A 15,195-nucleotide genomic window follows, 5' to 3' on the forward strand; every position below is an offset into this window, starting at 1 on the left:
AGCGTGCATCATAATGCTACCGCAAAACGTACAGGGTGGCGCGCGGTAATTTGCTGATTTGGGAATGAAATAAAAAAATTATGATCACTAGAAAAATTTATTTGTTATTTGAATTATATTGAACGGTAATGGAATTTATAAATTACATGGTTTTAAATAGTGTATCTGGCAAATGTCGACCTTCGCATTCCACACACTGCTGCATACGTTTTCTGAAGTTTTCATGAACTCTAACAAGCATGCCCGCTGGTATTCTGCCAATTTCAGCTTCAATATTGTTCCTTAGGTCTTCCAAGGTGTTGGGGCGGTTGATATACACCTTAGACTTCAGGCAACCCCAAAGAAAAAAATTGCATGGGGGCTAAATCTAGTGAGCGTGCTGGCCAGGTCACATCACCCCTCACAGAGATAAGCCATCCAGGAAACACTTGCCTCAAACAATTCATGGTAACCCTTGCAATGTGTGCAGTGGCACCATCCTGTTGGAACCATGTATCCTCTAATTCCATTGCCTCATGAGCTGGCTGAAAATAATCCTGCATCATAGACAAATGGACATAGACAAATGCCAAGAGCAAATGATTGCTTCCGAGCAGAGCGTTTCGGAGATTGCAGTACTGCTGCTCTAACTCTCTCGATGTTTTGTGGTGTTGTAATCCTTCTCTCAGGTCCCCTTCGTAGACATGACACATTCCCTGCTGTTCTGAATGCATTCACCCAATTTACAATTGATTGCCGTCCAGGAACACGTCCGCGTGAAGGAACAGCGAATCGTTAACGAAAAGCACGCTGCACTGCAATGATCGAGTGGGCATTTGAAAAATACGCTTCTACACAAAATGACCTCTCCTAACGTGTCCACTGCATGATGGCAACTGAGAGCCGGACGAATACAAATTTCCCGCCATCCACTGTAAGCCACGACCACTCTCCTCTGTCTTCGACCGTCAGTGCCGCCACAGCATGCAGTGCAAATAAGCAAATTACCGCGCTCCACCCTGTATAAGCGTAACGGTTTAAAATTGACGTGAACAAGCGCAGCCAACGCAAGCTCTAATGCGTGTAAAGGCCTTAACGGTTATCAAGCTGAATCAGCCATGGTGGCCTTGCCCGGAATTTCTTGGATAAAAGATAGAATAAATTTACCTTTAATAGTATATATAGACACGTTAATTCGTCTCGGATAACCATGAAGCAATACTACAACCGTAACCAGTTCCTGGGTTCATTTTGTGTTAAATTTATCAAGAGATATTCCTTGCAGATCAACGGCATGTCTTGCAAAGCAACGACGACCCATGAACACGGTTTGTTTTTTCATTTGATTTGTGGATAACATGTTAACACAATTTAATTCAATTATTCTAGGTCAATCAAATAGTTGTGATTTCAATAACGTGTAATTGATTAAGTCATAAGACATACTACCTCACTACGTGTTCATGCCATTTTAGGTTGCTTGTCCATCAATGTGTTAAGTTTAGACATGATGAATTAAAGGCAAACAAGTCACTAATGCGCCTCTCGTTCGCAGGCATTAGGTTGCTGAGCTAAGCAGTATATTAATTACAGCCATCACCTTCGCCTTGAACCATTCACGACATTCATCGTCATTCGTGATATTCGTCCTGCGTTATCCTATACCAACACTCATATGGCATTCGATTCTATTATCCTCATTTTAATTAAGCTTGAGGCGGCCGAGTGTTTAAAACCAAAAGATTGGAACAACGAGTTACGGGTTCGAAACCAGCAACTTGTGAAAATTGAAATACGCTGGTCGAAATCGGCAAGGTGGCCCGCTGGCTATGAATCGGCGCTAAATAAATAAATAAAGGAGCCGAATTAATCAATGCTGACAACACTGTAGGCTGCGATAACAATTATTATTGTACATGCATGAACAATTTTCTGGGGATCTTAGGTCATTGTAGAATTTATTATCCCCGGGTACATCCAATCAATTTATAATGCCAGTTCTTCGTGTCGAACCCATTTGAGGGGAGACCATGCCAGTCTTGACCTTAAATGGATGCAGCGCGTGACATTTACGTGGCGGCTCCGACAATTGATGAATCATCAGAAATCAATAGCAAGCCGACATATCACAGTTAACGTCTTAAATAGTGAATCATTGAATGATGTCATGAATTCAAGCTATGAAATATTGAAAGATATTCATTGTCGTAAGAAGACAAAATATACTCTGATGGTATAGTGAATAGACTTTAAACTTCACTCAAGTTTATCGCCCTTCACGACGTTTTCATTGTTTCGTATTTTCCGTGTGACGAAATTTCCCCATGATTATCCCTACAGAATTTGAACTATACAACCAATAGCAAAAATTCCAGCTCCTAGAAGTAGCATCAGTAAAAACAAGAATCATTGAGCAAACGGAGCCCCGATACCATATACGTTCATTGTACATTGGAGTACCGTAACAATAAAGCCAAACAAGAGATGCCATCGATGTACAATTAAGTCTCACCGCAGCCCCGCGGCCGGCATCAGCAGCTATTTATCTCCAACCAGCAGGCGACGTTCTCCAATTATACTCGTAACTCAGCGAAGGCAGAGGTCTGAAATTTTGCCTGACCGAGACGTTGTTTTGCTGTGCAATGAAAAAGTCGAGTGTCACCACTGGGCCTAGAGAGCGACATGCAGCCTCGTTTTATCGCAGGTCTTCAGTCGGTTTAACGAGCCTGCGACCGTCATTAGAGGCCACTTGTCGGCGATCTTGCCGCAGTAATGTCATCTTCTCGCGACCAAACTCGACAAGTCGATGTCTCCAAAGTACACATTTGTCAACGCAGGCAGGCGAGAATTTTTAAAGCCATGTTGAATTTAACGACTAGCGAGTGAAGTTTATTTTTGTTTTTACTAAAAACAAAAGGGATTCATCCAGTATTTTTGCGCCGCTATGAAAACTTAACATTTCTCCAAAAGTGTCAAAATATTCAGGACGAAAATGTTGAGATGGTCAAGAAAAAACAATTTTTTTCCTACCTGAATCATTTTAAGTGACGTCCATGTAGTTGTCTGCAGTATTTTATTTCGAATCGAAATCAATGCATGCTTCAAAATTCACTTGCACTCATTGTGGCTTTCATGGAATGTGAGCGGTAAGCATTCATATTTCAATACATCGTTCAGAATTATAATCACAATTATTAGTAATTTTTTGGCAGCTACACATCGGAGGTTCCATGAATATAGCGAATATAGGGTACGCACACAGTGAAAGCAGGTTGCCAGCGTGCTGGTTACCTGCTCAGGCTGACGCCTGAAACCATAGAATACAGAAGCCTATTCGTACAGGTTTTCACTGTGAACACTTACATTATTATCCTATGTTCATTCTTGTGGTTGTGGCAGGTTGGAGCAGGTTGCCCGCGCGGGCAAACCTGCTTTCACTGTGTGCGTACCCTTACAGTTACGGGCCGATGGCTCAACGCTGGTGAAGCAAAACGGTCGAGTTCTTAAGCTAAGCAGTGCCGCTTCTGGATAATTGATGCGGCAGTAGCTGTTGAATTAAAGAAGCACGCGTACATTTATTGATACACACTGCCGTGGCGCTAAGGTCCAGAGAGATTATATCAACAGATCGGTAGCCGTTATGTTAATTCCCAGTTCGGTTCCTCATAGCACCTCCATTTTTGATGAGTCTAGACAAACGCGACGACTCAGAAACTGCATGGTCGATATTTGAAATAACTTGAAAATATGATCTGATTTTTGGTCAGTCATTGTGTTATTAAAATTTCCAGAACTCGTGTAGATTCACGGTGGATGAAATTGTGCGCACTGTATTAGGATTTTTAAGATTTTTTTTAACGCGTACTAGTGTGAATGATAACCGCCTTTGCAACATACTTTGCAACCATTGTTGCCTCCACGTAGCTCACAGGTGTGATGACCACGAATCGTGTACTAAACCTTAGGGGATTTTGTCATCATAAACCAAAAAGAAAAATTGTCATGGCTGAACCTAGCGTGCTAACTGCTAAGCCCACAACCATCTGGGCTTGATTGTCATTAGCACATAAGGCTCACATGGCGTCCCCTCAAAAAACCCAGCGCTCCATAAGGAGCAGCATTAAGGCTAAATTGCAGGAACTCGTGTATAAACAAGTGGAAATTGAAAGGATTTGTCTGTCGTTCAAGATAGAAAAACACGTCGATTGTCAACTTCGAATGTGGAAGATTCGTGAAGCGTATACTTTAGAATGAAGAGATGCTTGAATAAATAAATCGAAAATTTAATGACGCATGAATTAATAAACCCATCAATCAACGATGCAAGAGTTGACTATAGTCTAAACTGAACAGGAGCCTGAGTCTATAATATAAACTCATATATAGAAAAATAATGTAGAATAATAAAACGCATCAATGGACTATTCTAAATATTAAATATGCACAAACGATTTTAGATTTACCGTAGGCGTGGATGTGTTGTTGTATACTTGCTAGAATGTATAAATCAACGAGGATTATAAATTAACTGACATATGAAAAAAAATTATGTTAATGTACTCATGATTCAAAACTCAAACTTCAATGTGGATCCGTGAACGGTCAAATTCGAATTCAGCGGACGCATAGATAGACAACTCGAATTCTAATGGACGCATGAATTGTCAAAAGTAAATTCAACGGATGCATGAATAAACACTCAAATTACCCATCAAAATTTTGAATAATAGTTTGACTTTTCACCTATTTGTGCCTGTGTGCATTGTGCATGAAGGGAGTCGATTTAAATCAACACAATGACATAGAGCCGTATATAGTGACATGTACGTAGTGACATAGACGTAGTGACACGGGCGTAGAAAATAGACATAGTGACGTAGCCGTAGTAACATACGCGTAATGAAATAGACGTGTGGTGACATATAGGTACGTATTGTGACATAGACGTAATTAAATAGACGTCTAGTGACACGGGCGTAAAAAATAGACATAGTGACATAGCCGTAGTAACATACGCGTAATGAAATAGACGTGTATAGTGACATACGTATGGTGACATAGACGTACCTCCCTATAACCCCCCTCCTTTACCTAGTCGCCACTACCAGGATGGACAAGTACAACAACAACATAGACGTAATTAAATAGACGTAGTGACATAGACGTGTAATAACAAACACGTAATGCAATAGACGTATAATGACAGGCGTAGACGTATAATGACAGGCGTAGACGTGGGGTACTCACAGGAGGTTGAGGCTGCGCAGGTCGGCGAAGACGTCGCGTCGGAGGCAGGTGATCATGTTCGCGTTCAGCAGCCTGCACAACAAATGTTATGATGATTAGAACACATTCATGAACATGATGAATATCTGCGCAAGAGCCAGTATCAAATAATAAGGACATTAACATATAATAGAAAACATTAGTATATCATAAATATCTTTGCTACGTACTTTGGAGATTGAAAAATGTTTGTTGTTATGGCATGAGTGTTCCTCTCATGGCTGTTATGCCATGAGTGTTCCCTCTCAGCGCTGTTATGGCATGAGTGTTCTTCTCATGGCTGTTATGGCATGAGTATTCCTCTCATGGCTGTTATGGCATGAGTGTTCCTCTCAGCGCTGTTATGGCATGAGTGTTCCTCTCAATGTTCCTCTCAGCGCTGTTATGGCATGAGTGTTCCCTCTCAGCGCTGTTATGGCATGAGTGTTCCTCTCAGCGCTGTTATGGCATGAGTGTTCCCCCTCAGCGCTGTTATGTGTTATGGCGCGTTAACGCACGTGATATGCCATGGATGCACGGCGGGGGTTTTATTATCAATGGTAATGCATGAATTTTTCACATGGATTATGAAAAAGTCTTATACGGAATGGACTTAGGAAGTGTGTACATTCACTGCGCAAATTCCACGAAACGCGCGCCAAGGCGAAAAATACCGTGAATTGGATAATTGTCTACCTGCATGAGAATATATATGCAAACATCATGAAACATGACATAAAACTTGGAATCAAAATAGGAGACGTTCCATGCCTACAATGAGACCTGGTGTTTTTCAAGCATCGGCTCTGTAACTTGCTTCTGTTGCTCTCTCGTAAATCCTGATGGAATCATCGGTGACAGGCCGACTGGCGTTTGCCTGCCACTAATGAACAGCACATTGCAGGCTAATCAGTAGGGCTTTTATTTGGCCCGCCGTCTTTTATTTGACGAGGCGTGTAATATTCTGAGGCGTCTTCTAAAGTCACTGACATCCTTGCATGCCTCCGACACCTGCCAGCCGACAGGAGGTGTCGTTGTTTATGGTAACGCGAGGTCACGTGTACGGCGGAATATATCACCATTTATGTACGGATAAATTTAACGTCGTTAATGTTATCTATGCATAGAGGCCTGAGACCGAGAGGTCCTGTCAGTACACAAACGGTTAATGTGAGTCTGTCGCACCATCCTCGGGAAGTGGAATCAAGGCACGTGTATAATCTCAGCTGGAAATAAATTCCTAATTATGATGATAATGATGAGCTTAGCATTGTTCTTAATGGTATTTTTGGTTTGCAGTTTATCATGGTTGCCAATTGTAAGCAACCATTTGTAGCATGATGATTGTAGCGCGCCGGAGGATCCCGCGTGCCGAAGGACCCCGCGCGCCGAAGGACCCCGCGCGCCGGAGGACCCCGCGTGCCGAAGGACCCCGCGCGCCGAAGGACCACGCGCGCCGAAGGACCCCGCGCGCCGAAGGACCCCGCGCGCCGAAGGACCACGCGCGCCGAAGGACCACGCGCGCCGAAACCCCGCGCGCCGGAGGACCCCGCGCGCCGGAGGACCCCGCGCGACGAAGGACCCCGCGCGACGAAGGACCCCGCGCGACGAAGGACCCCGCGCGACGAAGGACCCCGCGCGACGAAGGACCCCGCGCGCCGAAGGACCCCGCGCGACGAAGAGCCGGTGCAACTTAGGGAAAATGTGAAGGGTATTCTATTTTTAAAATCAAGGAGCACCGAGGAGGTCTTCTTTCAAAATATTTAAAAAAGGTAGGATTTGCCACTAGAGATTCAAGATGTGTAATTATCACTGAAAGGAATTTACGTATCAAAATTATTCTCAGGATAATAACCACAACAAGAAACACTTCTTTGAGAACTCAGGAATATTCGAAATATCTTCTTTCAAGTTCAGAAAAACTCCAGAATCTTGGTAGCCATCAAGTCATCTCAAAATAATTGAGATATTGTAATCTAGTGTTTATCTCACTCGTGTTATGTCTGTTAACTCACATTCGGTTTTTTGGTTCACGGCGAATCATTTAATCCGCCAAATGGATGAATGGATACTGGATATTTTTTTATGTATTCTGAATTTCAGACAGTAAGCGATATATTTTTAATTTATTCTTGATAATCTAAGAAGAAAATTTATAAACTTTTTGAATAAATTAAAAACGATATATTTATTCATAATGGGAACACCAGTAACCACCTAGATCAGAATTTCACCAAGAAAAGCCGTTCTGCTAACAACATATCAGAACAAGGTCACCATCGGCCTACATGGCAGGCACCGCATAATTTGCTCGGTGTAACCATGCCTATTATATATATATGGCCAGCAGAAAGTCACGAAATTTGCGCTGATTAACAGCCAATCTAGGCAAGAATCAGAGGCAATTCTAGCGACCGCCTAGCAGGCAATTGTCGAGGAGCTGACGTTATCTCGACAACTGGCGCACGAGGAAGAAACTTCGACATACTTGTTGGAACATGACTTTGATACTCGTACATTTATACTTTATATCTGTGATTTGGCATTGAAAAAATAAATAATGAAGATGAAATTAAAAAAAAATAAAATAATGGGCTTACGATGAACTTTCATTTTGCAGAATCCGTCACTGCCACGAAGATTTTTGGTGGGCAGAAACGCACGCAAATGCGGCGAGTGAAAGTCAAGCGAGCGATGGTGTTAGTGTTCACCCACGGCCACTATATATACTTAGTTGATCACGAGGCCGTCGAGGCTCACAAGCTTATGGCTTCCTCCACCAGATGGCCAAGTGCGATAGCTTACATTCCTTCAGAGTTATTAAGGCAGAATGTAATTCGATTGGTGACCCCTGGTGCTCCACCACACAATGGCCCGGGTCACTTGGGGCTTGTTGAAGATGTTCAGCACGAGATGTCGCCGCTGGCGTCTCACACATAAATATACGCCTCCAGTTGCAGAAAATATCATGCACAATAGGCAGGCAACTTTCTATGCAAACACGGTAAACGAAAATCTTCTTACCATTGCAGGGTATAGCATTGAGCAAGCCCAAACTGGACTAGAATAGAGAGCAATTGGACAGTTCATGACACAAATGGCGAAATACGGCAGTAGATATGCCATTCCAACACGACGACATTTTCTACTCGAATTAAGTTCTAAGCAATGATGACCAACAACAAAGACAATCCACACTTGTTCTCCATGATCTCTCTCCCGAACAAATAATTGTCCAATAAGAATTTGATATTATTATAAGGGATCACGCGCAACGAGGCAGCGCATTGCCGTTTAAAAGTCAAAATAAATTTACAGTGAGAAAAAAGTTTATGCTAACGCAAAGAACACATTTTCGCAGTCAATCATTGGCTTTTCTTCTTTTCAATATAAGCTCGTGCCTCAAACATCTGCCGACCACTAACATTATATACGACGAAAATATAGTGTCTGAAATCATATCATGTATCAATTTTTAGTGAAGATTCACAGCCACCTTGCTATTTTTTGAAAATTTGCCGCACCGCAAGTGGCTTGTGGTTCGCCGAAGGCGATCGCAGCGGCGGAGGCCGAGACCTGATGCACGCTTAGATTAGCGAGCCACAATTTATTAGGCCTGCTGGCCGACAATCCGTTCACTGAGCTCACACGGACAAGCACATTTCGGGGCGTGAACTTTCCGTTCCGAGGAAGAAATCCGGAGGAAGATTTTGTGGTAAAAAAGGGCGCTGTTTCTCATCAATCCGGTGGGAGGCATACTATTTGACAGGTCCCAACGTATAAGTTTATTTTTTTAAAGATCGGATGTCCATATTCCTTCTGTTTGACACGGAAATTCTGAGACATGATAGCATTAATACTATCCTTACCGGAGTTTCTTCATTTTCAATCCGGTATGGAGGATAATAAGACAATTAAGGTATCAAAAGTAATACACTTATACCACTCTTATTTTGTTTTTATTGCTTTGGACAAACAAAGGCGGGACAGAAGATGCTTTTGTATTCAAGAATGAATAATATCGGTAAATAATTCAACATAAGCATTAATAATAACGTATAATAATTTAACAGCTTGAGTGCCTACATTCCTGATACTTCAAGTTTTCTATTACACCTCATTTCATAAAGTAAATCCTCAGTCTTTTAAAAGGCACAAATGCGCAAAGAAATGTTTGTTTTTCCACTTAGTCTCGAATAGCCAAACTGTGAACAAAACGCTAGAAATACAAGTCCCGAAGCGGCGCCAGCCATTGCTTCACGCAACACAAACATTGCAGAATTTCTCTCTGGAGGCGACCGAGGCAATTGGGCGGATGGCACTGAAATTGAGCAAGAGATTTCGCTCGGTGTTGCCTAGCATGGGTGGGCCTTGAATGTCGCCTCCCTTGGAGCGCCCTCCGAGCTTCAGATTTCCCAACAAGATGCCATTTGTCATAGCAAAGAATGTCTGGGTGCTTGCAAACGTTCCCAAGTGAAGGGTGAAGTGTCTTGCATTCAAACCCTTCTTATTTACATTCATTATTAGATTAATTTAAGCTAAATTCCATGTGCTTTGATATTTTATTTTATTTATTGAAATTATTATAAATTAAAGCAAAGACCTGGACTCGTGCACTAAAATTGAATAATTGGGAAAATCGACGATTCCCGCTAGATCAAAATAATGCAAATAAATAAAAAAACAACTGGGCTAGGAAAAAAATATATAGTGTCGGAGCTTTGCTCTTATTCGCCACTGAACTACAGCAAAATAAATGCGCGGTACATGTTTGATTTTAATCCAGCTTCTTACATTCATTCCAAAACAAATTTAAGGATTTAAGATATTTAAGAGATACTGATGAGCAACCAATATGGGAACATGACATGGCGGCAATAATATGAAGAAACGATTTTTATCAACGAAGCCCTTCCTCATGCATCCGAAAACAGAGAAAAAAGCAACTTTCGCACCTGTAAATTTAAAACTGGGTGACCATAGGACGTTTTATTAAGAATTGGTTTCATATTTTGAGAGGTTGAAGGGTTAATTAGAGAGAACCAGCAATAAAAAACGCAGAGAATAACAAGGCATCAAACTAAGGCTGTCATCTGCAAACGCTGGTCTGAAAATGTCCATAAATAAACAAACGAGATATTACAATAAGATCAAGAATGTCATCTGCAAACGCTGGTCTGAAAATGTCCAAAAATAAACAAGCGAGATATTACAATAAGATCAAGAAATATTCTATAGAATACTAAAAGAATCAAGAAGTGATGAATGCCTATAACAACTAAAATTTGATACAATAAAGTGTCTTCCGATCAGATAATAGAAGCGATAATTGCTTATACTATTAAAACAGCAATTATATAAAAACCGTTTCGGTTGTATTTTGAAGCTAATTTAGACTAATACGGTTACTCCTGATGCAACATCCAAACCATCGCACCGTGTTTTTGTCTCCGCAATTATTTAAACTCAAGACTTGCGCATATTTGTTCATTCTTCAACGCCCTGGAAAAAAAATCCCAGCCTAAAATTTAGATTAAATACAAATAACTGACGCTCAGAGCCTGCTTAAATTCCAAGCAGGACTGAAGAAAGTGGAGACCCACGAACCGAAGTCGCCGCAGCGCCTGCGGTTTACGAGTCAAGTTTGACAGTCGGCAGCGGACGCGCCGCTCGTAACGTTGGTCGCTGCGCAACATAGCGATATGAAATTGCCATCGAAATGCCATGCTTTCTAAATATTCAACTAAACACGCTTGAATTATTCAGATCTGCCCAGACGTGGTAGAATCGTAAAATGCCACACAACAGCACTTGGGAGCGACAAACAACTGTGAAAAGGTATATTTAATAATAAAATATCAACCAAATATCAAAATATGTGATTTAGGCAAACAATAATGAAGCAAAAGCGAAAAATGGGCAAACATAATACAAGCGAAGAAAAAAGTCGGCTGTACAGTAATATATTAAAGTTTTGATACCAGAAAACAGTCTGAAGTTAATTTTGTGAGGTTAACCAAAAACCGACTGGAATTTTTCATTTTAAGAAGAAAGTCCCATGCAAAGTGGATCTAACTGATTAAAAAAACTTAGTAGCAACAAAAAACACACGGAAATTAGGGAACTTTGGGCAAAAGTCGCAAATGCTCACGGTAGCGCCTCCCGACACGAGATGCACGATGACGATACGTCGCAAGTAATTTGGCTTCGAGAGAGAACTGAAGGATGGCGCCTGACATCAAAAACAGCTACACGAAACACGCAGTCATTGAGAGCGACGTTCACGTCAGCGGTGAGGTGGAGTTGGGCACAAACGCGCCCGACTTACGGGTGATAAGACAATCAAAATACGTGCTTAGAGAACTACAGAGAGAGAGATGCGCTGCACCATGGCATGAAGTGACGGCTACACAGAAGTCCACAACTTTACAGTGAAATATTCTATTAACATAACATAATAGTGATATCGGCGCTGAAGTGTAGGCCTGATATGGCCTGCACCGTGTTCAAAGAAGATCTAAAATCGTGTCGTTTGACCGGATCTTTTCATGACTGACGATAGTTTGAAATAGCTACTAGACTTCCACCGGGTTCGATATGGTGCTAGGCATTTCAAGTCTGAACATATACTTTTCCATAGCTTTATCTAGTCTGTTCTTGAACGCGTTCATACTTGGAGCGCCAACGATGTCATTGGGGAGGCTGTTCCACATGTCGGTGATTCGAAGCGAGAAGAAATTTTGTCGCGTGGAGAAGTTGCAGCGCAATTTTTTTAGTTAATAGCCGTGGCCCTTGGTGTTGGTTCTTGTTTGGGCAAACATAATACAAGCGAAGTATTTTGGACTTATATACAAGCGAAGACCAATCCGCCGACTGAAACCTAATAGTTTTATAGCGTCAGCTCGTGCAAGGTTTCTTCATCCTTTTCATAAAGAGGATGTGACGCGGGACCTGAGCGCATTTAATCAGGTTTATATCTGTTCCAAGTCGACATCGTACATAGAGGCGAAACTCTTCAGCATATGAATAATGCCCATATTAAATCATTGCATGAGGCCAATCAGGCACACTGAACAATATTTAAACTTACGTTCTCAATTTGGCCTGAGAAATCCCGTTGATGCCATAACAATTCCCTTGTTCGCTTTTCGTTGGACATTGAACGACTGTGCGATTACGTATGAACATATTCCTATAATTCAAATTCAAGATGGAGTTCCTTCGCTGACATTATCACAATTGTCCACGAACACTTGGGAAGCGCGTTACCATACATAGAAGCGCTCGTGGCCATTCCCGGTTAAATTAAATAGGAAATAATTAAGTTAGCCTCAATGACCTTTGCACGACAGGTCTAGCTACGGCTGAATACGGTGCAACGGCTGCAGACGGTGCAACGGCTGCAGATTGTGCTACGGCCGCAGACGATGCTCCGGCTACGGCTGTAGACGGTACCTTCAGCAGTAGATAAAACAGTTCGCCTGAGCCCCAGTTTAACTTCATTGCTCTGCTTCACCCTCGATACGAAGCCAATTACCGCCCCACTCTACTGTGAGTGCCGCGATGATCGCTGCCATCTTGCCTTCTCACGACTTCATTTTAACTCGAAATCCCCGATTCGTAACAAATTCTATGGCATATATTTCATGTTACCAAAATAAAATTCAAACCTTCGCAAAACATTGGGCTCGACATACAAAATCAAGTTCATTTTAATACATCGTTACGACAGATATTTTTAAAATCACTTCGTAGACAATAAACCTTAAAACAAAAAACTGATAAACAGGCAAATTTATTGATCTTGAAGACAGCATGGCCTAACTTTTGTTATTATTTCATCGTTTTTCTTTATGATTAATTTGTATGTAACGATAATAGTTAGAGAACTAACTTATATCCGGAATTTCCAGGATTTCATACAAAATGAAGGTTTAATAAAGCTTCAACAGACCCTGATCATACATCTCAGTTCGATGCAAACCGGCAAAATGCAGGCAAAGCGAAGGACTCGCCACAACATCGTTCGTATATGAGCCCGGGCATTGCATCTCCCGTAACACGAGAACGGAGTCGACAAAAGACGCATCAGACGAGACAGCGAGCAAAGGCTTGGCAGCGCAGGGGCGGTATATAAGCGGACATGCAAAGGCATTCACTGAACACTGAGAGGCTCAATGGCAGCGCTTATATCGCCATTCAGGATATGGGGGTATGATCATCACGAAGAAGATTACGTCACTTTACCCAGCACAACAAATACCAAATCACATTATAGATGCAAAGAAGCTCTACATGTTGAATATACACGTTATCTGCGCTCTACATATAAGAGGTCTCTCCCAACCTGGCAATGGGCGGTTGTAAGCCCCCGTTCCATTTAAATAAAATTAGATTATGATAATTTATTCGAGAATAATAAATGCACAATGTGTGCTAAAATATTAATTGACGACCGCGTGGGCGTCACGAAAGAAGGCATCAGACAAACGGATGTGTATAGGAATGGTTTTCAAATCAGATGACCTATAACATCAATCGTGGCATCAAATACATGACCACCAGTGATGTTTTGTAGCGTTATATCAGAAATCACAAAAACTAACGAATCTGTAATTATTTCATTTATTTCAGAGTGCTGCTGGTAAAATGTTCGTCGTGGCAGAAAATGAGCGTAAGGTTCAGTGTAGAAAAAGTTTGCGCCAAGGCATACAAAGGTAGGAAAAAATAAGGGAAACACCTGACATTTTGATAACGTAATTTTTAAGCATGTTATAAACAATGAAAACGAGACACACTTTTATGTTTTTGTTTATTGTTGCTGCTAATTGATATTTTATCATCGCACAGATATTTTTGGTAAACTTTTGTGCTACAATCTTACCTATAACCTATAAACGACAAATCTTTCTGACTCTCAAAAGAGGCCAAATTGTTGGTGCCCGTATGGCAGGTGCTAGAGTGACAGAAACTTCCCGAATGCTCGACGTTGCTAAAGGTACTGTCTCAAAAGTAATGACCGCTTTTGAAAGACAAGGAAAAACGTCCTCAGCAAAGCACAAGTCTGGCCGAAAGTCGAAGTTGTCTGAGAAAGACAGCTAGTCGGTGCCTATCTCGAATTGTGAGGAACAATCGAGCAAACACGGCTGTTAAAATTACTGCAGACCTCAGTGGACACCTACAGAACCCAGTTTCCTTAAAGACTGTTCGCCGAGATCTGCACAGATCTGGATTCGATATGGAAGAGCCACAATTAAAAAACCTCTGGTTTCAAATCAAAATGCTTCAAAGCGTTTAGATTGGTGCAAAAACCTCCAGAAGTGGTCTTTTAAGCAGTGGTAAATGCTATTTCTTGACGAATCGTCGTTTACCTTATTTCCAACCTCTGGCCGAGTACACGTTTGAGACAACCAAAAGAGTCATTTAATCCCGACTGCCTCTTCCCAACCGTAAAACATGGCGGGGGATCTGCGATGATCTAGGGTGCTATTTCATGAAAATCTTGCGGGCCAATGATTTCTCTTCATGGAAGAATCAACAGCCGTGAATATTTAGGACTTTTGGAGGACCAAGTTCATCCAATGATTCAAGCACTGTTGCCGAAGGGGAACGCCATCTTTCAAGATGATAATGCCTCGATCCATAAAACTAAAATTGTTAAAAAACGAGGCGAGGAACATTCTAATGAAGTTGAGCATTTCATTTGGCCACCGCAATCACCAGACCTGAATATTTTCGAACATTTATGGTCGATTTTAGAGATGCAAGTCAGAAGTCGATTCCGGCCGCCATCGTCTTTAAAAGAGCTGGCGGGTGTTTTAACTGAAGAATGGATTAAAATTCCTTTGGAAATAATTCGCAATTTGTATGAATTAATACCTCGGAAGCCTGAGGCTATAATTACCGCAAAAGGTGAACCTACAACATACTAAAATATATTTTGTTTAATTC

The 15,195-nt window shown here is 41.6% G+C and overlaps 1 protein-coding gene across 1 annotated transcript in view; it reads right to left on the reverse strand.

The window, feature by feature from the left end:
- LOC108675866 (protein slit) overlaps positions 1–5,292 on the reverse strand; it is a 42,702-nt gene extending 37,410 nt beyond the window's left edge. The window contains exon 1 of the mRNA XM_018163913.2: positions 5,227–5,292. Within this exon, the coding sequence (XP_018019402.1) occupies positions 5,227–5,282 (56 nt within the window). The 5' untranslated portion in view covers positions 5,283–5,292. The remainder of the gene's footprint in view (positions 1–5,226) is intronic.
- Between the last annotated feature and the right edge of the window lie 9,903 nt (positions 5,293–15,195).

The sequence above is a fragment of the Hyalella azteca genome, unplaced genomic scaffold (genome assembly GCF_000764305.2).
Source record: "Hyalella azteca isolate HAZT.00-mixed unplaced genomic scaffold, Hazt_2.0.2 contig7542, whole genome shotgun sequence".
In the NCBI taxonomy this organism is placed as follows: domain Eukaryota; kingdom Metazoa; phylum Arthropoda; class Malacostraca; order Amphipoda; family Hyalellidae; genus Hyalella; species Hyalella azteca.